This window comes from Echinops telfairi, unplaced genomic scaffold, assembly GCF_000313985.2.
Source record: "Echinops telfairi isolate 266 unplaced genomic scaffold, ASM31398v2 ScPeMD7_1;HRSCAF=3_1, whole genome shotgun sequence".
NCBI lineage: Eukaryota > Metazoa > Chordata > Mammalia > Afrosoricida > Tenrecidae > Echinops > Echinops telfairi.
The window spans coordinates 2672166-2696586 of record NW_022103897.1 but is presented as its reverse complement, the minus strand read 5'-3'; the positions used below and the strand labels follow the sequence as shown (position 1 = coordinate 2696586).

The window sequence follows — 24421 nt, the reverse complement described above, 5'->3', positions numbered from 1 at the left end:
ACAAGCCTTTATGGGGTTCATCTTATGTTACTGAACACCTGCCATGTGTCACACAAGGCTGGAACTCGGTACTTGCCTCAAGATAAATAACACTTTTGTAGTCATTCAATGCAAAGATCACATTCTTTGAAGGTGCTATATGCTTTTTATCGTTTTAAACATTTTACACACAGAAACATAGACATGTAGAACACACTTCTTCTTACTAACCCAGCGGATCAACTCCTGGCGGTTTCCCAGGAACAGGCCTCAGCCCAGGAGTGGAATTACTGCCTGGGGTTGGTGCATCAGACCGTGGAGTAGGAGTGTTAGACTTTGAAACAGGAGTGGTGGATTTTTCATTCTGGTGAGAGATAAAATGAAACATACCCACAATTAGAACACATTTTTTATAGTGAAAACATAACATGCTTTTCCAAATCAAATTATTTAATATTCAATTTTGAAAATATTCTTACCAAATTCTACATGCATACATCTGAATCTCTGAACTATATGTAAAAACAGCTGAATGCATCCTGTTCACACTACAGATCTTTAAACAACCGTCTATCCATTAAGCTAATAACCACAGGGCAATTTGGATAGAGGTCTTATATCATTTTTTCCCCCTGCTCACTTTAAAAAGGCAGAGTAAAGAAGCAGAAGCTGAGTGGCAAAGACTATAAAGGGTGGTAAAATAGGCTGTTTACCAGATTGGAATAAAGCCCTCTCAGCTGGTTAAACCACTTTAATATGCATTCATTTTTAAAGAAAATCTTTATTTTAATCTAAATAAGCCAATTGTGTCGGTGTTTGTGAATAAAATGCTAAAATGACCATTAAAGATGGGTGCTTGTAAAGTGAGCAGGAAAAAAATGATATAAGACCTCTATTCAAATTGTTTAATATTATCATAATTTTTATTATAAAAGACAGAGTAAAGACGCGGAAGCTGAGTGGCAAAAACTATGAAGGGTGGTGTGCACACCATTTCTGGAACCCTAGTTGAGTCAGACGAACACCGACCAGCATTTCCGCCTGGCTGTAAGAAACCACTCACTGGCTGGGCCTTCGGGTCAAACAGGTTGGCTTGAGTTAAGCTTTTGGCGCATGTGTTTCTGACACCAGAAGCGTCCTGGTTAGCAGAACTCATTGGAAAAGACGCAAACTCAGAAGTCGTACAGAATCTGCTCAAGGACGTTTCCATTAGAGGAGGACAGAAGGCCACAACAACAGAACAGAACAAGCAAATAAAACCTAATACAGCCCTCTGCCAGATGCAGTCTTCTAATTTGCAGACAAAATGAGGAATTCTCTTTCCTTTCAGTTGTAAATTCAAAGTTATTTGAAAATGAAATTCCTCCTTTCCCCCTTCTCTCTAGAGTTATATTATTAAAAGAAAGGAAATAACAGAGGGAAAACAGACAACACGCCACCCAAAAATGTAATTTACCACATCCATACAGAAGGAGAAGGGGTGTGGGGCAACTACCCTGGCTTGCAAGCAGTTCAATTTTGCATCTGTGATTTGTGGTGTAAGTCAGAGCAGACTCTTGTAAATGACAGATTACTTCTTAGATAGGAAGGGAAAATTATTGCAGTCATATACAGCTTGGTGAATTCACAGAAAGCTAACAACAAAATTACATTCAAGCCAAGCACTTATATATTCCATATACCACAGCGACTAAACCATCTCTGTAACCCATCTCCATGTGTTTTTTTCATCTTCAGCAAAACACATTTCACTCCATTTCCCCTATCCTTCGTCCATCCATGCAAAACGACTCACAAAACAACCCCCCATCGCCAAGTCAGTAAATCAGTCGGTTCTGTTCCAGAAATACTTTCCTAATTAAAACTTGGATACCTACTATCTACAAGTACTTGTAGGGGCGCAAGGAGAGCATTTCAGAAAAACGTGAAAAAAACAGAAGTTTCGATCAATCCCCACCATCCTGAAACAGGGAACGCTGAAAATGATGGGGAAGAAGGGCTTACAAGGCTAAGTTCTTTGGATTTGGAGGAAGGTGTGCTGCTGGAAGATGCAATAGAAGCTGGACTAATCGGGGCATCTTTCTTGAGCAGGCGCGTCTTGTCCAGCCCATTCTCCCTTGGGGAATGTGCTGGGCTCCCTCGAGGGGAAGATGGGTCCTACAAAGGAACATCCCAGGCATTAATACAGGGCAACACAGCAGTACTAGCTGACATTGTCTAATAGCTTACACGTGCAAAATGTTCTCAAATAGAGAACATTTGAGAAGGGAGTTAGGTAGGTTTTGAGACCAAAGAAAATACTATAATACTTATAAAAGAAAAAATACCACACTCATGGCCACCAAGTCAATTCTAGCTCATAGTGACCCAACTTAAAGAGTTCCTGAGATTGTAAATCATTATAGGAGCAGACAGCCTCATCTTTCTCCCAAGGAGCAGGTGGGTGTTTGAGCTTCTAACCTTGTAGCTAGGAGCCCAATAACTAAACTACAGCACCACACCAGGGCTCCCCATAATACCGTACATACTGGTGTATAAGCCGAGTTTTTCCACACATTTTTAATGCAGTTTTTGTGGTAAAATTAGGTGTCTCGGCTGATATTCGGATCAGCTTATACTCAAGTATATACAGTACTTATTAAAAACAAAACCACAAACCCCACATAAGTGCAAAATTATTTGTCAATAAATTCTGTGAGCTGACCACGGCTGGTATGCGTTTTCATGATGGTAAACAGAAGATAGTCGATACTTCATAGAAAATAATGTTCAGGCTTTTTAAAGCATCATACGATGCTTTTTGTGTGTTTTTTTTCTCCAGGTAATCAAACAGTGGAATTCTGTATTTTGGATCTAGTTGTTCACACACTAGCACTTCAGATAACCGTGTAAGACCATGAAGTGAAGCTAGTGATAAACATACCTCATTAGAAACGTCAACGACCAAGTTGTCATCACTCTTCTCACCATCACTGTCCTGCATCGACAATTAAGGAGTGTTATCACCTCCCTCAGCAAAATCAGTGTCATATTTTTTGGCTATATTTACCCGAGATAAATCCAAATGAACCCCTTTACACTGCCATCGAGTCAATGTTGACTCATAGCAACCCCCTGTGGATTGTAACTGTTTATGGGAGTAGAAAGCCCAGTCTTTCTCCTGTGGAGATGCTGGTGGTTTCAAACTGCCGACCAAAGAGATCACAGCCCAACATAACCACTACACCCCCAGGGGTCATAAATCAAGCCCAACTTGAAAAAAAAATGTTTTTATAAAAACAACAGTGCTAACTAAGCATGTTACATTGTACTATTTTATTTAACCCTCATATAATATTATTTGGAATGGATGATTCTTCCTATCCTAGGTTAAGAAATCAAAGCTTACAGCCTGATTACTCTGAAGTAGAAAGTGAAAACTAACGTGTCTATGCTGAACGTACACCAAGAACTATGCAGGGGGCGATGAGCTGGTCTGTCAGGGTTTGGTAAAACTAAGTAATTAGCCAATGTTTTAAAAGTGCAAAGGAGAAAAATAAAAGTGGGAAGGAGGCTTTCACCTAGAAACTCAAGGTTTTTCAGCATCTCTAGAAAATCATTCCCATTTGGGCGGCCCAAACCTTGCCTGGAACACTGGCGGGAGTTCTACACCCTCCATATCATTCCCACCCAGCTAGCCTCTTCTGTTTGCCTGCTTGGCCACTGAGGTCAAGTAAGTCTCAAGCCAAGTTATGAACATTCTGGATGTCTGAGTGTTGAAGTCCCCAGTACAAGTACATAGCTGTACATTTCAAACAGGCTTCTTAGGAGTTTACATTTCCCTTCGCATTTCTAGTTGGCCACAAAAAGTCAATCGATCTTGAATCTCTGTCAAAAATCCAATTATGTCCATAGAAATAATCCACTAGAAGATCAGATACTTCTATTAGCTATTTATTACTTTTATCAGCTCTTTTCTCTCTCTCATACACACCTGCATACTCGCCCATGCCCACAGAAGAATTCAGTTGGTCAAATTCCACCCATTCCCTGCCCCACCCTAGGTGTTTGTTTGTCTGTGCTCCAGTTTGGGTTCCCAACAAATGGGATAATGGCTGCTTTAGTAAAAAGCAAGCAAGAAGAACTTAGAACTTACGTAACGAGCTGCAATTTCCTTTTCTTCGGTTTTCTGCTTTTTGCTCTCAGACGAATAGTCAGTTGAGTTCCTGTGCTTCTCAGCACCTCGGAAACTGGCTGAGGGGGACACCGAAGAGCTCTGGAAGAGAAGGGGAAGTCAAGTTGAGAAACGACCGTCTACTTAGTGGTGCCGACTTCTCAAAAATCACTGGACACTATTTCCTTTGGTCCTTTAGTGCACATTTGTGAAGCTTTTCAGAGAAGAGGGAGAAGGGGTGAAACAAAGTAATGGAGTGGACAGGGAAATACAAGGTGAACAAGAGATACAAGGGCTGAGAAGGATGAAGAAGAAAGAGAAGGAAGAGCAGCGAACTGTCAAACCCCAAAGATCAAAACCAAGTTGTAGGAGGAGGGGCCCGGCAGTTGCCTGTATGCTTGTGTTCCAAATCTTAGTGATAGCCCCCCTCCCCCCCCACCATGGTGTTTCGGAATAGAACTATGCTCCATAGACTGGTTCAAATAATTTTTTCTTAAAGGAATAAACTGCCAGGCCTTATTTCCGAGGGAACTCGGAAAAGGGTAGGTGTATAGTATACTGTTGAAGCACTTTTTAGGAAGGAAGGAAGGGAGTGAGTAATGTGACTATGAAAAACTTTAAAAAGCCTGAGTAGTTGAAGGGGTGGGAGTGCGGGGGAGAGATATGTGCTGGGAGGGAGAGGGAAAATGAGGAGCTGATACCAAGGGCTCAAGTAGATAGAAAATGTTTTGAAAATGATGATGGCAACAAATGTACAAATGTGCTTGACACCAGGGGTGGATGGATAGATTGTGATGAGTTGTATGAGCCCCCAATAAATGATTTAAAAAGGGGAAAAAAAGGTCTGAGTAGCCGAGTCTTTCAACTAGGTATCAGAACAAGGCCTAAGAGGGTTAACATCACACAAGCAGGTGGTAGGAAGGGCTTTTCTTGGTGGGTGTTGGATAGAATGTTCTGAGATATAGTATTTAAGAAAGCAGGTTGCAGGAAGAATAATTCCATTATTTCCGGATAAATTCTACACTCAGTAAAACTCTCCCTCAATTTATTCATCTCATAAAGCCTCCTTTTGCTTTTTATAAAAATCTTAGTTGGCATTAATTAATATTGATAAAGACACACAACATTTACAAGGGCCTTTTAATTAACTAAGGGAAGCAGCATGCTATTCCAAACTTCTAACTCTATTATTTTATCCACTGAATCATAATACCATACACTCTTTCGTGGCTAGACTTTCAAAACCTTTTGTGGCAAAAAAAAAAAAAAAAAAAATCAATAGACTTTTTCCATGCCTCGGTCAGTGTAGCTACCAGTATATCACCTCCTAGTGGTCATCTGTGGAGACAACAACTTCACCACCAGCTCCAACCTTGAGGGTGTTGTACTGGGTGGATGCTGGGTAAGGAGAGGAAGCTGGAAAGGATCAATGAGTGAGGCTGGATATCTCTAAATCTTTCCTGCTCCTGGGCTAGTTCCTCTCAAGGGTTTACATAAATACTCTGCAAATTGTATGCACCCCAAACTCTACAACTATCCTGCATCAATCATGCAACCCTGAACACTCAATGACAGAAAAAAATGGCAAGCTTTCATTCAAAGATCAAAAAATAACATTAAAAAGCCAAACTAACTTTCTAAGTGGATTACTTCTAGACTGCCTGGTTTCCAATCCTCATTTCCAAGTCACTTCTCATCTTCCTCTTTTGTCTAATGTTTTGATTTCATTTCATAGTTCCATACGGCTGCTTCTCCTTCACACCACAACCTATTGCAATCGAGTTTCTTAGACTATTACCCACCCCCATCCATTTGTGAGCTACTCATACCCATATCTGAGCCTAAAACCCACTTTGGATCTTCCCCACAACTTGACCTCCTGCCAGTACTCTAAAATTCCTATTCCCCAAAATGACACCCGACCACTTCTCACCCCTCCTTAAAAAGGGATGTTTTCCACACTCCCTAAGAACAAAGAGCAACATCTGAGTTTGTTGTTTAAGAATGACCTCCTCCCTGGGGGATGGACAACAGAAAAGTGCGTGAAGGGAGAAGTCGGAGAGGGCAAGATATTACAAAATAATAATTTCTAAATTATCAAGAGCTCATGAGGGAGGGGAGCGGGGAGGGAGGGGAAAAATGAGGAACTAATATCGAGGGCTTAAGTGGAGAGCAAATGTTTTGAGAATGATGAGAGATGTGCTTTACACAATTGAAGTATGTATGGATTGTGATAAGAGTTGCATGAGCCTCTAATAAATGATTTTAAAAAAATGCCTTCAACTCTGTATCCCAATCCACAACCCTGACCTTGGGTCCTACATCAGTGCCATGAGCTTCTTGTCCTACCCACCCCCCAGAATTCAGTGCCACTGAGTCGGAGCCCTGTAGGACAAAGCAGAATTGTCCCTTATGCGTTTCTGAGACTGTAACTGGTTATGAGTAGAAAGTCTCATCTTTCTCCCATGGAGGGCTGTGGATTTCACACTGCTGAACTTAAGGCTAGTTCAATGCATAACTCACTTTGCCACTGGGGCTCCTGGTTTGCTCCCCAGCACCCCTGTATTTTCACTACATTTGTAGTCTGTCTTTCCTGGCTTAAGGGAATGTTCCTTTCTCAGGACCTTTCAAAATCTTCATCATCCTTTAAGAACCAGCTCTAATGACATTTTCAAGCTCCCTCAGACACTTTTAGGCTGATTTATACCTCACTCCCCTTTGTTCCCTTAACATTTTGTTCACTTAATGAGTACAGAGTACTCACCATGAATCTATGGCTAAGCCGTTTGTGGCCATGTCCCAGGGCAGCCTATGGGTTCCTTGGAGGTAGGGTGCCCAGTCCAGCGAGTGGATGAAAACCTCCCCAGACAGGTGAAATACAGAGGACTGTGAATTCCTCTCTGTACTCCTTAGTCTTAACACAGAGTCTATGTGATATATTGTCTCTCAGAGGTCCCCTGGGCTGTACAACCCCACAGGAAACAGTTGTTCACTAGACTAAGACGTGAGTGGCGGTGCCCAGTGCAACTGTGCAGTGTGGTGGTTCCGCCCTTCACCTGCACTCCTTTCCTTATTTGTAGGAGGGTTTTTTCACAGTAATTTGGTATTTTACAAGAAAATAAATGTGCACGCATGCCTATTATTAACTATGTGTGCCTTTTGATTTCGGATACACTGTGCAAAGTTACTTCCATTCTGTCTAAAACTGACTTATAAACAGTGATGAAATACTTTCATAAAAAGCAACAATAAATTTACACTTGTACAGGCATCCCTCTGAACTACGGGAGACTGATTGCTGCATATGTCAAAACCTGTACCGACTCAAGGCCCTTATATAAAATGGTGCCGCCATAGTTGCATATAACCTAGGCAATCCTCTCGTATACTTAAATCATCTCGATTACTTATAAAACCTAAAATACATTGTAAATGCTATGCGAATGGCATTTTTTGCTTCTGCTCAGCTGTTGGGGGGAGTGCACTGACCACTTAATTGCTTTGTTCAATCTGTGGGTACAGAACCCACGGATACTAAGGGTTGCCTATACACTAAATTTAACATTTCTGTGCTTACATATTTATTGGAATGCATGCACAATAGCTTTATTTTTTTGGTTAAGCTGACCATTTCTGGTTCTGCGGGCAGCTTTTGATTTGGGGATTTTATTGTATACCAGTTACATGTTAGAGGTTCTGGGTAGTGTGATAACATAGTTAATTATCAGTAACATTTAAAGGTTAAGCCGCAGGACAGGCACTGGAGCAATCAGTAAGGTCCTAAATAATGCAAATGTTCTGGAATCAAATTGGACTTGGCACAGACTTGCCCCATGAATCTTTGAAGTCCACCATTCTGCCACCAAAAGGCGATTTGGCCCTGGGCTAGGAGTGTGAATAGGAAGACTTGAATACTCATAGAGACAGAGTCTTACTTTTACTAGAAAAAGACTTATTTTTATATCCCCATTATTATTTTAATGCTTAGCTGGGTTAGCATTCCCTTCTAGAGTACTACATAAGAAATTTAGCGGTGGAGTTGAATCATAATCCTGGGTAAATCTACAATTTAGTAACATTAAACAAGAGCCTTTTCTCTTTACATTTTGATCATGTAAATTTATCAGGAAATTTGCTAGAAACTAAATCACAATCAAAAGCAATGGCTTATATCTCGAGAAGGCAAAATACCCTGAATACTTTAGTAAAAGGTTCCATTTTTCTACAGCATATGCATTTTTAAAAAGTAAACACTTATACTGGAATATTAAAACAAGGAAGTGGGTAGATATATTTGATGAAAGAAAAGGAGGACAATTAAAGGTAAAAGTCAAATGAAATAAAAAATGTAGAAGTCTTACTAGATGAAAATCTCAATCGCTCTGAGAGCAAAAGATTGGTTTCGGATGCATTATTCCTAACATTACAAAAAAGTTCCCATTAAAAAATGACATTCTAAACTCTACTTTGAAATCCAACTTAAGATTCTATTAAGGCTATTGACTACATAAGCTGACCGGAAAGCCACAGGCTTGCCCTCTTAACTCCTCACAACCCGTCCAAGATCGAAGACAGCGCATCTCCCCACAAAGGAAGGGACTGTTGGTCTGGTTGGCTAATTTTAATAGTAGGCAGCACAGATTCTAAGAGCAGGCAATTATAGCCTCTCTGGAATCAGACTGCCTGGGTTCGAATTCAGAGTCTTCACCTTAACAGCTATGTAAGTGTAGGGATGTTGCTCATTCTTTCTGGGCTTCAGCTTCTCTGTAGTCGGGGATAACCACTACCCCATGTCCACGTGGGTTGCAATGAAACTCACTCCCTGCCTTCGAGCTGATTGCCAATGAGTCAATTCCAAATCAATAGGAACCCTTATAGGTCAGGGAGAACGGCCTCTGTGGGTTTCTGAAACTGTAATTCTTTATGGGAGTAGAAAGCCTCATATTTCTCCTGCAGAGCAGTTGACTGTTTCCAACTGCTGACTGCAGTTAGCAGCCTTGCTCATAACCACTACACCACCAGGGCTCCTGGGTGCTCTGAAGATTGTGTGAAGTAATCATCCTCCTGAAGTACAAGGCATGACGCAAAACTGGGTGATGCACAGGGGAGCAATCATATGCTACTGCATCCTATTCTTCAACTGAATCGAGTTGCCAGGAAGAGACTGGGATGGTGAGCTGGTGTGAATCTTCTATTTTAAGGCTCAGAAAGGACTATTCTAGTTATCTGGGTGGCACTTCCTCTCAGCATAGATATTCCAGTGGTCCATAATAATAGGGTTTCAGTATGCTATTATCCAAAACACATCTCCTTTCAACAATCACAGTAAGGTTTTAGTTCAATGCTGCACTGAAGCAGGACTATAAATACTACCCCCACAAAGGACTTACTAATTTGATTTCAAAAGCACATCAAGTTAACTCTCCTTTCACATGGGTGCAGTGCTCACCTGTCCTAGCCCATGTCATAAGATTCAACCAGAAAGGTAGAAGAACACGGAAACTCAGGTCATACGGCTTTGTTTGCTCATCAGTTATGGCCTTCAAAATCCCCAGCTACCAGGTATCAAAGGGTACATTGTTTTTTTAAAAAGATAACGATGATAATGCCAGGACAAAGGGTAGCATAAAAAACTGGTCAGGGTGAATTCCAATTCCAGCTTGCCCCTGTGTTACACATGCTGTCAAGTATGCGGAGGAAAGCAGCACGGGCTTACGAGACATTGTCACTTAGTACAGGAATTCTTAAATGATGGCTGGGTGATATTAGTTATCAGAGACAATTAGACAGTGAGCTTGTTTATGACAGTAGGGGTCCATTGGAAAGTGTGCACTGAGAGGCTGACTGAAGATGAGTTGGTGGACTCTTGTCAATGTCATTTATTAACTAACCTGCTAAGTCAATCGTGCACTTCCTCTCTAGAAGCTCACTGCCATCGAGTTGATGCCAGCTCATAGCCACCCTACAGACGCGCGCAGAACTGCCCCTGTGAGCTTCCAAGACTGCAGCTCTTTATGGGACTAGAAAGACCCGCCTTTCTCCCAAGGAGGAGCTGGTGGTTGGGAACTACCGACCTTGAGGATTGTAGCCTAACGCTTAACCATTACACTGCCAGGGCTGCCCCACAGCAAACCTACATAGGGTTTCTGAAGCTATAAATCTTTACAGGAGCAGACAGCCTTGGCTCTCTCCTGTGGAGTGGCTGGTGGTTTTGAATCGCTGATTTGTGGTTAGTGGTCTTAGTGAAAAGTATCTGGTCTGCACACCCAAGCCCTTCCATACTGACTCTCAGCAAATTCAGATTTATGTAAATTAACTTAAATTTATAGTATTACAGTACAGAAACAAACAAACAAATCATCCCAAACGCCACAACAGAACATGAGAAGGCTCTGAGCCAGTCACCATTGTCAGTTTACTGCTCATTATTGTAAGACTGCTCCCCCTTCTAATAACCTGCCTGATTAAGGAAGTCATGAAAACCACAATCTGTGTATCATCCTCCTAGAACATGGTTTTTTCCAAATTAACATAAATCAAGATTCACCTTCAAAAACGACTGGGACTTTCTAAAAGACCTGCCCTGTTTAAAACAGATTAAACATATTCTCCACGTGCAGTCATGAGTATTCTTAATAAATGTATCACGTTGTAAAACACTTCATGAACGTGTTCTTTAAACTCTTAAGTATTAGTCTTTGTTTTCCTGCTTCTCTTCTGATAAGAGAAACTTGAGTCAAGATAAATGTCTTGCGTAGATAAGCAAAAGGCTATTAGCCTGAGGAAGATTAAGAAGACAGGAAGTGGCCAAGGTAGTCATGCTATGGGGCTCAAGGGTCAGAGAGCCTTGGAGGTTAAGGGAAGCACTACTACTTTCTGTGTATGAGCTTGGAAATTTTAATGAACCGAAGTTTACATTTCCCATGTGTGTGTGCATATGTATCTGTGTCTGAGTGTGTGTGTGTGTGTGTATCCATTTGCATGTGATAGATATTCATGACGAAGGAACTTAGTGTTTCAGCAAGTTTGGCAGCTCATCATAGGTTGGAGGTTCAAATAAAGACGATAGTGCCTGCTTCCATAAAGACCTACATTCTCAGAAACCTTAGCAATAACTGTACTGTGTTCTACAGTATTGTTCTGAGTCTCAATTTGACTGGGTAGGCTACACTTGGTGTGAGAATTAAGGGAGAGTGCATTCTGCAGCATCTAGTAAGCCCTCAGGCAGAGTAGTTCCTTTCTGGCTATGTGTAAGCTGCTCTCCATCTCCGTCCACTGTATTTTCTGAGTGCCCACCACGTACAGAAATACAAGCATGATTGAGATGTACATCTCGCCCTCTCATGTTTTTTGGTCACTTGGCTGGTAGCTTCTAGGAGTCAAACTACACAGAATATAAAAGTCTCGCTCTCTCTTCACAGTGGAAAACAAGAGCACTTCAATATTCAGTCATTCATGCTTTCATGGGCTCAGCATTATGTATTACTTGGTCAAGATAAAATACCCTAATAATTTATAAGGTATCAATAAAATTGATTTTAAATTAGAACATTATCTGAATGTCCTCTTGGGGTTTCTTAACTGTTGTTTCCTCTTCCTGGAATAAAGCTGTTGGCTTCAACCCAGAAATTTCATTAAATACAGTTACTTTAGCTGGAGAGCTGAGCTGCTGGAACATGCTGATGAAGCTGTCGCCAAGGATATAGGTTTGATTCTAGTGTGGGCAGCATGGTTTCTTTCCCTGAGAGCCGCCAACTACATCTGGCTCAAACTGTCGGTCACATGAGGAAACAACTGGTGCAAGAAACAAGGCAACTATACCCCATCCACCACTGAGAGGAATTCAAAGCATGGGCCGAACTAATCAAGTAGTATTCCTGATGATCAGAGACAAAATGGTATTAACAGTGTTTCAGAAACAGTTCATAGAAGTGGTCGAGTGAACTTAACTTCCTATTGCATAGAAATCACTTACTTCTTTTAAACCAGTATCTTGTTGACCCCATCAATTTACAGTCCAATGGACTGACTGCTTCAGAGCAGAAATGTTTTAGAGGAAGTCCAGCATTCTTGTGCATGCATATTTGTCCTCCATTAAGACTCCCTCTCACTGCCTAGCAGAGGTTCTACGAATCTTGGATGCCAATTCTCTGTATGTTTCAGTCATAGGTGTACTTGCTACCTTGCTTTTCTCTTAGTATAAGTTTAGTGTACCTGTACAGTGTACCCTAAACATCCATAGACCCCATGATGTATAGCCAGTGTTGTATTGTACCTGGCTGGCAAATCTGACGTGGCACTTTAGTCCAACGGTCTGAAAAACTGGGGTGAGAGGAGAGGGAATGTGGACTGGCAAATTTTCTTGCATTTTCTGAGCAGGCAAACTGGCATTAGATTTGTTCATGTACAAGGCTCTGTTTCTAAATGACAAGATCAACATACTCTAACAACTGCTTTGAAAGCTGCTGAAGTAGGGTCACTGTTCAGAAAAAAATGAGAGACTGAGATTTAAGACTTGGCAAGCTGTCTCTTAATGGACCAGAACCCTCATTTTAGTATCTATTAAAATTCATTAAAAAAGAAAGTCTTTTCATGTTGCTATTTTTTCCAGTAAACTGTTTTAATCTATTTGAAAGGCTAAATATTTTTTTCTTCCAAAGAGTGTTAGCTCCACAGAGCCTCATATATATTCTTACTCATTATGCATGCAAATATACTCTATACATTATCTGAGAGTAATTCAGTGGGAACACAGAAGGAAATGACAGTCTATCCATTCAGAGGGATGCTGCTTAAGTGTGAGGCTGTTATTCGGAACTCCAGGGCTGCTGCTTCATGCCCCCACAATTTGGTGACAGTCTTGTGATAAGCTGGGTCAAGTGAGTCTTAAAATCAATCCTTCATTAAAATATTAAAGGGCACCCTGATCTACACCAGAGGTTCTCAGCCTGTGGGTCACGACCTCTTTGGGGGATTGAACAGCCCTTTCACAGGGGTCACCCAATTCACAACAGTAGCAAAAGTACAGTTATGAAGTAACAATGAAAATCATTTTATGGTTGGGGGTCAGCACAACATGAGGAACTGTATTAAAGGGTTGTGGCATTAGAAAGGTTGAGAACCACTGATCTACACAGTAGCCTTAACAGAAATGTGAGCAATATATGTACTTACAATTAATTTTATTAATATACTTAACTCATTATATCCAATTTCATAAATATGAACAATTATTGAGATATTTTACATTGGTTTTATAGTAATACTCCGCAAATTTGATGTAGACTTTAACCTTAAAATTGGGGCTGGCCACCTTTCTGGGGCTCCTGGGACACTGCTGCTCTAGAAGTTCTTCAAGTCGTAACAGAAATCAACATCCACTAATACAAGCATCGAAACACACACTTTATGAAGTACGCATCCGATCCAGGCCCTGCCTACTTTCTCCAATCGGATGTGAAACTCTCTCTTGCTCAGAGTCCAGCCAACTCCTTGCAGGGCTTTCAACAAGGTGGCTCTGTGGAGGCGGCAACTGGCCTACAAGCCCCAAGGTCCCCAATGTAAGCCCACTAGCACGCGGCTCCAGCAAGAGCGGCCAGTCTCGGAAACGAAGCTCTACAAGGAGATCCCTCCTGAAAACCTCTCATCACAGACCCTTATGTATTTCCTTCCCAACAACTGTAATCAAAGTCATGATTCTCATTTATTTCATGATCTGCTTATCTCCCTGGTTGGCGTAGTTAGGCCTTGGACCACTAACTGCAAGGTCCAAGCAATTAGAAACCACCAGGCGCTCCTCAGGAGAAAGACAAGGGTTTCTACTCCCATAGCGTTACAGTCATAGAAACCCACAGGGGCATTTCTACCTGACCCTATGAGGTCATTGTAAATTTGGAAGGTTTTTTGTCTCCCGACTGGATTCTAAAGTCCCAGGAAGACAGAGACCATGCCTGTTTTGTTCATCACAAAGCAAGCGTGCTGGTTTTGGTGCCCGTCATTCAGGGATTGGCTGCTGCAAAGACAATTGAGTAAAAAACCTGATTCACTTGTGTGTATGTCTTACTTGCTCAACTAATACTCTCATTCTGCTGAGACTGGAGACTGCATTCCTAGAGGGTATGAACTGCTATGTCCTATTTCTCTGAATCTGCAGCACTCAAAAATCACAGCCACAAGAGTCAAAGAATAGCTTTGTGCTACATGGGTGTGGGGGGGGGGGGAGTGCAGTACATGCATATACTAGGGGAGAGTGTGGCCTTCAAAGGTTCTCTACTGGAAAGTGACCTGGTGACAAAACCATTTTCAACACTACCATGAAGAGAGGAAGCAGTACAGAAAAATAGAACGGAAACAAAGGTCAGAATGTGTGCCAGGTAGAGCAGAGGGTCAAAAGTGCTGCCTTTCCACCATTTGCTGCACAGCCCCAACCAAGCAAGGGTGTAGATGACGTCCCCTAGGTCAGCACACTGTAAATATCTGTGGCTCAGTAAACATCTCAAAGGCCACCACGCTTTCTTTTTCCATTCAGAGACAGATAAATCTTCACATAAGAAAGACTACTTATAGGTATCCCTCTGCCTGGTCTCCCTCCACAAACTCATCAGCTAGCTTGTCTGTGGTCCAGGGAGAGACAGATCTAACTGAACTCTGACCACCGGAAAGGCAGAATCTAAATGGATCCAGCCTGACAGGTCCACCCTGTGAAGAATGCAGCAATCAGGGGCTTTCTTGGGCCATTCATTCTTTGCTAAATGAATGCCCCCCCCACACCCCACATCTCCCTGAAATGTTTCTCTCCCAAGGAGGTCTGAGGTTAAAAGAAAGAAATCCTCAGTACCACTCCCTCCCCTTTTCTGGAATAGTAAGTCAGTCACACTCAGGGGAAGAAAGAAGAGGCAAACAGGGGCACACCGATCTGATACTTGTTGTTGAGAGTGAGTGGAGAGCCCGCAGCACTAACAGCTGCCAGTGCTACATTAGTGGGTTTGATAAGTCAAAGGCAGGTATCTAGAAACGCATACACATTTTTAGTGTGTGAAGCAACATACGGCACTGTCAGTGGAACAAAGTGACTTCAATATTGGATGGCGAGTTTTGAGAAATGAAAACAAATGAGCTGCTGATATTTTGATCTACAATTTTGTGCTAGTCTTTAGAAATGATTCCAAGTAGTAGCCTTCATATTGACAACTAGGTTTAAGGTGTTCAATGAACTATATAGAACACTGGCAAAACATATGGTCTAAGCCAGAAATGGGGATAATAGTGGTGTAGGGGTTAAGATTCCCAGCTTCCATGTGGAAGACTTAGATTTGCTTCCCACCCGTTACTCACACATAGCCACCACTTCTTCTGGCAGAGTACACCTAATTGCTGTGATGACGTAGGAAGACAAGATATGGTGGAGTCGTGCCAAAACAGACTAGGAGGAAAGGCCTGAAGACCCTCCCAAATATCAGCCAATAAAAATCCTAGGGATCACAACGGTCTGATCCATTGTACACAGGGTCGACAAGAGTTAAGGACCAATTCGAGAGCAACTAACACCACCAATAACCAGGAGACATCCCTCCAGAAACCAGTGCTAAAAGGATGATAGGGAAAGTCAAGTTGTGGTCTTTTGCTCACTCCCCATCTCCAACTGATCATAGATCAGAGCGCTAAATTATAAAGGAACCACAGAAAAGATCTTTGCTCTGCCTGCCAACCAACATGACTCTGAGCACGGCTCTGTTGCTGCTGCTGCTTTGACCTTTCGCTCCCCTCTCCTCCTTCCATTTCTTCTCTCCCTCCTCGTGCCATTCCAACCCCCCTTCCAGGCCTGTCCTGCCAGCAATACCTCAGTCAATACTTAGTCTTGCTGGTGGCACTATAGGCTAAAGAGGTTGTTGACCCTTATTCTAACATGTCCTTTTAGGTTAATTACTTTTGTATACTCGGGTGTACCCAGTGACATTTAATCACTACAGCACTGCTCGGGTAAACAGAGCTGAATGGAGCCAACTGCAATTTGGCATCGAGCTAAATGGTGCAGTAATAGCAGCGTGCTGAAAATGGACTGGAGGAAAATACTCTCACTCGCCATGCTACCAAGGGGTGTCATACCATTAGATCCATCGCTGTTTTATTAAAAAAACGAACACCACTCTGTCTGAAGGGTGCTTTTGGTCTTTAGTACAAAACATGACGCGAAGGATGCCCTGTACTTTACAGTGCAAGGGCAGTTCCTGTCAACCAAGTAAATATTTAGGAAGTTTGCTGAATAAACCAATGAATGAAGACAAAAACTAAGATATGACTTTTGTGGTCTAGACCTCCCACGCCTGCCTGCCTGCCTGCCTACACACACACACACACACACACACACACATCTGATCACAGGATGGTCTTGTGCTTATACAGCTGACAGGTTCCTATCTTTTAAGTCCCTCTGATATGTAATTACCCAGAACACAGTAATCTAGATGCAGACAATCTCACGCTCTAGTGTGTGCACAAAGGCTTCCAGAAGTATGGGGTGAATCTACAAGCCATGTCATAGACCTTCGAACCACTGGCAGTTTGCCCAAACCAACACCCATTGACTTTCCTTTACTGGGAATGGGGAGTGAGTTGAGACAGGTCATTAGCTGCCTTTATACACACTGGGGGGTGGGAGGGTGAGGGGTGGAAGGGACAGGAAAGAATGAGGATAATTCTAAGTGTTCCAAATATTAGCTGCTGGATGAAAAAGAGGACCGTAGTAGTCTATTGGATTAGAACCCTACAGCTTTAGGTGAATGACAGACATGAGGAAGGCACAAGATGTAGAGTCCTGTGAAATCTACAGAGGGAAGGGGATGGGTGGAATAAACATGGAGACTAAAGGCTGCAAGTTCTGGTTTCAAATCTCAGCTCTACCACTTATTACCTATGTGATTCCCCTCAAGTTGTCCTCACTAGGTCTCAATTTACACATCTGTAAAATTATAAGGCTATTATTGACCCTGTAGCATTGTCATGGAGGTTTAATGTGGTATAATGAAGTGACATGATGGCAAATTTCCCTCCCTCTCACACTATGTCAGGAACCTGCCCTAAAAGTCTTTTTAGAAGGCCAGGAGAGGAGCTGTGCAGGTGTCCTCTCAGCCTTTCTTTGAAATGGGCACTCACGGAGCTTCCTATTCTGTAGCAAAGCCAGTGGCTTTCCCAGATCAAAGACTTCAAGCAAGTTCTCATGGCTGGCCCTCTCCCTGCCGTCTTGGCTCAGTGAACTCATCAGGAGTTCTGCCCTTTGTCCACATGGCACATAATGTGTGCCTTCTAGGATGACTGAGTTAGGGGGCCGAAATGAGGGCGACTTGGAAACTCAACTTCATTAGAACATGACGACTGAGTCCAAAGTGAGGTATTAAGACTGACAAGCAAAGGGGCACACAGCATGAATCCTTCAATGATAAAGCACAAAGGTTTCATTTAGCCACATGTACTGTACTGGGTCCTCACCTATATGCCACACACTGCTAAACCATACGATACAGGAATGCAACAAGCATGGCAGAGGAGAACCCTAGTAAGTAGAGGACAGCAGCATCAAGTAAAACTAAGGGGGGAAATAAGTGCTTATAGTGATGTGTTACCAAAGAGGTAAAGAGCATATGAAGACTTGGGATAACTAGCACGCCGGAGGTGGTCAGAGAAGACCTCTTCATTGAGATGATACCCAAGAGCTGACACTTGAAGAAGAGGAAGTCAGGAGAAGAACGTTCTAGACAGAGACCATCACACACACTGGCTTGAAGAGGGGAAAGCATGCTGTGACAAAGGAACAGGAAGGAGGCCTGGGTTTCTCAGTTGGGGGCAGCAGGCTGAGGAAAGGCTTTCCCAGAAGAAAAGGCTGGGAGGGCCCAATGGCGCAGGCCCATGGGTCTTGGTGAGATCTGTACTTCAACGTGTAAGTGCCACGAAAGAAGAGGGTGAGCTGTCCAACAGACTTCAATGATTCTTCGATCTGTTATGTTACCTTAGAGGGGGGCAAAACCAGACTAACACTTTCATAAAAAGCCCTTAAGAACAACAAAGATTATATTGCCTACCTCTATTCTGTGCGATTAACCTTGTAAACACTAAGTGCATAACATGAGCCTTCCATGAACACTAGTCAAAAATAGCAACATGTCTGCATCATCCAAGTTAGGCTTTTCCTACCGCTGGTGTTTCCCTGGTTTTACTGCCAGCATGGGCTCGCGTGGCCAGTCAGGTAGCAACTTTGGAAAGTGGCAAGCTGAAGGGGAAAGGAGCAGTAGGCAGGAAGGTGCTGTTGCAGGGCAGCACCAAGGGGGAGATGCTGGTAGCTCAGGAGGAGGTGATTGGGGCAGTGGGGGGGGACGGGGGAAGGAGGATGGATTTGGAATAGAGGTTAAGAGGTAGGCTAAACTTCACACAAATATATGTGCTGCATGAATGGGTGTTTGAGTGCTTTCAAGTCCATGTCAACTCGGAGGGCCTTATAGGACATGGTAGAAGTGCCTATGTGTGTTTCTGAGACTCTATTAATGGGAGGAGAAAGCCCTGTCTCTCTCCCGATTGACTGGTGGTTTTCAAACTGCAAACTTTGATACTGCAGCCCAACTGGTAACCACTGTGCCTCCAGGACTCCTGCTTGAGCACACATCAAATTAGAATGGAAGAACTTTGTCAACATCCTCATGTATCTGTAATCTGACGTAGGTCTGGGTTGAGAAAGGGCTGGCATCTTAGGTATCCTATTAAGAATACTACAATCCCCCAGAGTTCAGGAGGGGCTGGCTGCATAGTGTGCGTGAATAGCATCCTCCAAGTTTGTCACAGCAAGGGAAAACCAACTGAGAAGTTTGTAGCTGTTACTTTAATCAGCCAAAATTAAGTTTCCACAAAGTGGCATACTAGGTATTTGAGGAAGAGGGTAAAGAACAAATGTTGGTCCTTCCCCCAAAACAACAAAGAAGGAAAGTAAAACACAGGTATGTAATCAGCAGGAAAGTTAGTTATTCAAGGGCATGGAGACAAGTTAGGAAGAAATGGTGCTCCCGAGTTTCAGAGGAAGGGAATTTACTCTACACAAAACTTCCTATGGGAAGAGGTGGACTGGGACTGGTTGGGGAGGAAGCCTGAGCAACTGACTGGGCCTGCACCTGGATGAGGATATTCCAAGCAAGTGAGGTACCTGGACTACGCCTGGGAAGAAATGCAGGAAGGCAGAGTGGTAAAGGTCCAAAGGGCATCAAAAGGGCTGGGTCATGGGCTGTATCAATATAAACAGCAGAGTCTCAACATGTAAAGGTCTCAACACTGGCTGCATCTCAGAACCATCTTGGATCTTACAAACACACACCCCTCACCGCCATTGAGTCACTGCTGTGGGTTTCTGAGACTGTAACTGTTTATGGGACTAGAACGCTCAGTCTTTTAGCCCACAGAGCTGCCGGTGGTTTTGAACTGCCGACCATTTGATCACAGCCCAGTGCATAAAAAACGAATACACCATCAGGTCTCCACCAGGAGCTCTGGTGATGTAGTGTCAAACTAGAAATCCTTATGAACTTAGAAGCCCTGCTATTAGCATGGTCTGCTTCTCTCTTTCTGAGCACGGGGAGCTCGGTGGTAGTGGCAGCATCTGGGCCTTTACCTCACAAGAGGTGAGCACAGAAGGAACATCATTCTTAATTGGTGAGAAATGACATACTGCAATGCTGACAAAGTGATGTATTCTGAGTGCCATGATTAAAATGATAATCTCAATAAAGTGGGCATTATGAGATAATTGGCCCTCCGCAGGTATTAAGAAAACTGTAGTAAAGCCAAGGATACTCATCACCAAGGTCAGTTACAATAATTGCTTATCTGAATTACATTATTGCCATTGTAAACCTTGAGTGAAGTACTAAAACAAAACAAAAACAATAAAAATGGATGTAGCTCAATCCACAGGGACAGAACTGGAGAATATTTCACTGTTGTTTTGCTCGATGAGTGGTCATTTTAAGAATTTTATAAACAACTTTGCAGGGTCTCCACGTATACCGCAGATGCTTAACAATTATACACACACACACTTACTTAAAAAAAAGTCTGTGCAAAATGGAATCAAAAGATAATGGCATTCCATGAATTTTTTGAAGCCCCCTTTGCTGATGGAGTGAAGGAAAAGATGCACATCAACGATTACGTGTGCAGCTTAGAAGAGCTACAGATGATACACAGCAGACAGGTAAGCGAGTGGCTCTCCATGAAGAACAAAGCTAGAAGGCAGCCGGACAAGCCGACAGCACTGTTTGACACAGCTGCCGGCGTACCCTCTTGGGGGAAAAAGTCTCACATCTGCCGCCCCTGGCAGGAACTGAGCACCTCAATCATGCTGGTTTATGGCTTGGAGGAAGGCACTTTGTCCCCCTCAAGCCACTATCAGCCCTTCTGAATTAGCACAGACACTGAAATAACCAACGGTCAACCAGCAAGGTGCCTGGGAAGACTTTAAAGATGGGAAGAATGGCAGGGGAGGGAGGGGGGCGCAGAATTTTTGACCTTCCTTTGGCTAATTGGAATGTGTTTGGCAATCGAAGAGTCTAAAACTTCTTTTTAAGCTGTGATTAAACATCAAGACTTTGATGTTTTACACGGTATTCTTCCCCACTAATTAACTGCAGTAATGAAGTTAATTAGTGGGGAAGAATACCGTATAAAACATCAAAGGCTCAATGTTTAGTGTCACCATCAGTTCAACTAAACAATAATAAAGAAATAATTTCTTACAGCGTATATTTTTATGCACACTCAGCACTACTTCTATTTACAAGCTCAAATTGTATGATAGGTTATTTTGAAAAATATTTCTAAGATGCCAGCTATACTGCAATCCTGCTGCAGTGACAGCAGCAACAAGCCATTTAATGTAGTGCAAGTAAGTGGCCAGCAACGCCACATAAAGCAAAAGAGTTGAGAAATGTACCCTAGTTATGAGCATGTCTATAAATCTATCGCTACCATAAGATGAAGGGATTGGGGGTGCGGGGCACCTGAGGCAAATGGCCCCAACAAAAAAGCACGTAACCTAAAGGCTAATTCTAGTGTTGCAGTAGAGAGAGTGGGCTTAGCTTCAGTCTGCAGCTGAAGAAGGGCAGGGCCTGCAATAAAACAGGAACGGAGGAGAGCAGGTTCGTTCAAGTACCACCAGAAGGCATTGCATGTACTCTGACCTTTCTGGCGGTACACAGTATGCAGGGGGCGGTGTGAGGGGCAGGGTTTACAAATAATGTAAGGTGAAGATGGGTGGGGTGGGCCTTCCCAATGGGAAATGGGGTCCATTTATTAAAAAACAAAACAAAACGCTTTTCATGCTCATACAGTGTAGGACACATTCGTCTATTTTTACCTCCTCCCTTGCATAAAGATATAAAGAAACCTGCCTGCTTTAGAAGTCACTCAGAGAACCTAGACACCTAAGTCTGGGCACAGAGAGCAGCCTGTACACACAGCGGCAGCAACGCGACACCAGTTAGACCTGGCCACTAGATGTGACACGTGGGCTCAGATTGTCTGGCATTAGTTCAAGACCTCTCCTGAACATGCACAAAGTACAAAACTTAAAAAGTCCATAAATACCAAAGATGAAAATGTCAAAAACAAAAGGCTCTCAAAATGAAAGTCTCCACTTTTGAGGTCTTTTTAAAGAAAAGATGGGAACTAAGGAAAACATTTCCATATTCACAGCACCACCACACCAGTGGCTGCGCAGGATGTGGGCTGCACAGCCCCACAGAACACCAAAAATGCAAACACAAGCACACATGGTCGCGTTAATCCAAAGTGCCCTAGTGGTGCAATGGTTCAGCACGAACTGCTGGCTGCTAACTCAGGCTGGCGGGACCAGACCACGGCCAGGAGGGTTACTCAGAGTCGGTAAAGGCAACTGTTGCTGAGGGATGGACTCAGGGCCAGTTTCTCACACTCTAGATTATGTGTTACTTCACTTGTTTCTTACAAATGAATTTTTACTTGTTTAATGTTTTAAATTTTTTAAAAAGCAGTAAAATGTTCACTTTTTGAAAACAAAAAAATAGAATAGTGATGGATAAGCTGTGAAATAGGAAAAATATATGGGGTGGAGAAATCAATAGGAGATTGTCTCATTGTCTCTAAGTAGTCTTGTTATTGTTGTGTGCATTGAATTGGTTCTGACCTTACAGGGCAGAGCAGAACTGCCCTATAGATTTCTCTAGACTTCAGTCTAGATTACAACCAATAAAAATGCGTAGGGGCAGTTCTCTTGTCATACAGAGTCAGAATCAACCTGACAGCACCCAAGAGCAGCATTAGTGGAGGCCCAAAGGGCAGTGAGGGGCATGGGCGGCTTGCTGCCTCACCTCAAGCTGGATCCAAATGTCAGTACTATTTTGGGGAGAGGAAAAAAATGAGTAAGAATGCAGGCTACACAGAAGCAAAATGAGGGAGTTTCATGATAACTACTAATTGTATGCGTAATGAGTCCCTTCTTAATGAACCACGGGAACACTCTGAACGCAGCTTTTCCTTTGTGTTTTTAGCACTGTAACCCTGAAACCCAGAGTGGTGCTTTGTATTGAGCTGAACATTGATAGGCAAATTTTTAAAGCACTTAACATAGAACTTTCCGACTTAATATATGTAGACACATGTAGTATTTACCTTTACTGCTGTATAAGTTCTACACCAGTGATGAAACTGTCCAATAAACTTTCTGCGTTAATGTCCTAGGGCTGCTGTTAACAATTTACCACAAACAGCAACTCCAAACCATAGAAATTAGTCTCTCCCTCTTCTAGGGACTAGAAGTCCGAAATCGAAGTGTCAGTACCTTGCCCCCCTCCAAATGCTTGAGGAAAGAATCCTCCTTTTTCTAGCTTCTGCTGGTTACAGTGACCTTGACCTTTTTCCTTGGCTGGAGGCAAATTAACAAGCCTACCTCTGCGGTCACTATGTCCTCACATCTCTCCCTTTACGAGGGACACCAATCTTTGCATTCAGAGCCTCCCCTAAGCCAGTATGACTCCATCTTAATGTGGTTACATCTGCAAAGACCCTAAAGCATGGATACTGATAGGCAGCACTGCAAGTTACCTTTTGGGGGAGGCAATACCACACATATAAGACGCACAACATTTTACGTACTTAAATGGTGTTCAGAAAGTAGTTGGCTCCAAGTTTCGATTATCAGTCATTAATTAAGAGTGGGTTCTTCTTGCCTGCAGGGGATAGAGCCACAAAATATTTTCTCCCCCAGTTTACCGACTTTCCTGACCTCCCCCTTACTAACAGTGACAATGTCATAGAAGTGTCCCAGCAAGCATTCATTCTAGAGGAATTTCTCATCAAGTGTGGACTCCGTGTCCTACATCAAAGCTCCCCACCTACTGATTTTTCATGCAATCTCTCAGAATTTGGAATCTCCAGCTCTGGAACTAAAGGATGCAACCAGTGGCAGTTCTCCAAAGAGCATTTACAATAAAAATGGTGAATTCGATCCCTCCGAAAGATCTTCGTTCGATCTTAAGATCCTGACTGTGTGTGAGCTGCAGCAGACAGGATGTGACAGACACACAGATATACTTCGTATGCAATCTACAGCCTGTTGAGGCCCAGGCCTAGTGGACTGAGGATTAACTAAGAATGTATGAGACTTATTTTTTTCATGTTTAGAAAAAAAGTTTGTAAAGATTTAGGATAGATGCCTAAGCAATACAAATGATTTTCTTAATTAGTTGGAAGTCACTTTCTAAAATCTGCAATGACTCAATAATGAAGTTACTTCTGGCTTGAAAATATTTGGGGAGAAAGTAATACAGAAATTCAAGACATTTTAAATTCAAGCCAAAGAAGCTAAAAAATAGAAATATCACTCTTACATACTAATATTTTGCCAAGTTGGTAAGTCTAGTTGCTGACATAGACTTGTGACCTTCTGTTTGATTTGAATGAGTTATCTTTAGGTATTTTGTGCTGACTGTGCTTGCGATTTAAGGAACACATAATCAAAATCTATCCTTTGTTTTGCTTTAGGTTAAGGAAAGTCTTGAATAATCCCCCTACAATACAGTTCTGGTGCACACTCTTAAATTATGTAATTCACCAGGTTCAACTCTGCTGGTACAATCACTTTCAGAGAAGATGGTTATAAAACATTATCATTACAGCTACACAATCCAAGTTGAGTTTTCCTTGGCTGAATTCCTAACATTTTAATGCTGAAATTGTTGTGTTTTAAAAACATCATGTGAAGGATTTTTAAATACCATA

At 42.5% G+C, this 24421-nt stretch overlaps 1 protein-coding gene across 1 annotated transcript in view; it reads right to left on the bottom strand.

The window, feature by feature from the left end:
- The window catches only part of TLE4 (TLE family member 4, transcriptional corepressor), a 186572-nt gene that overhangs the window by 19164 nt on the left and 142987 nt on the right, over positions 1-24421 (bottom strand). The window contains exons 10-13 of the mRNA XM_045288460.1: positions 4115-4234; positions 2903-2956; positions 1984-2136; positions 211-343 (exon numbers count right to left, since the gene is read on the bottom strand). Coding sequence (XP_045144395.1) covers positions 211-343; positions 1984-2136; positions 2903-2956; positions 4115-4234 — 460 coding nt within the window. The remainder of the gene's footprint in view (positions 1-210; positions 344-1983; positions 2137-2902; positions 2957-4114; positions 4235-24421) is intronic.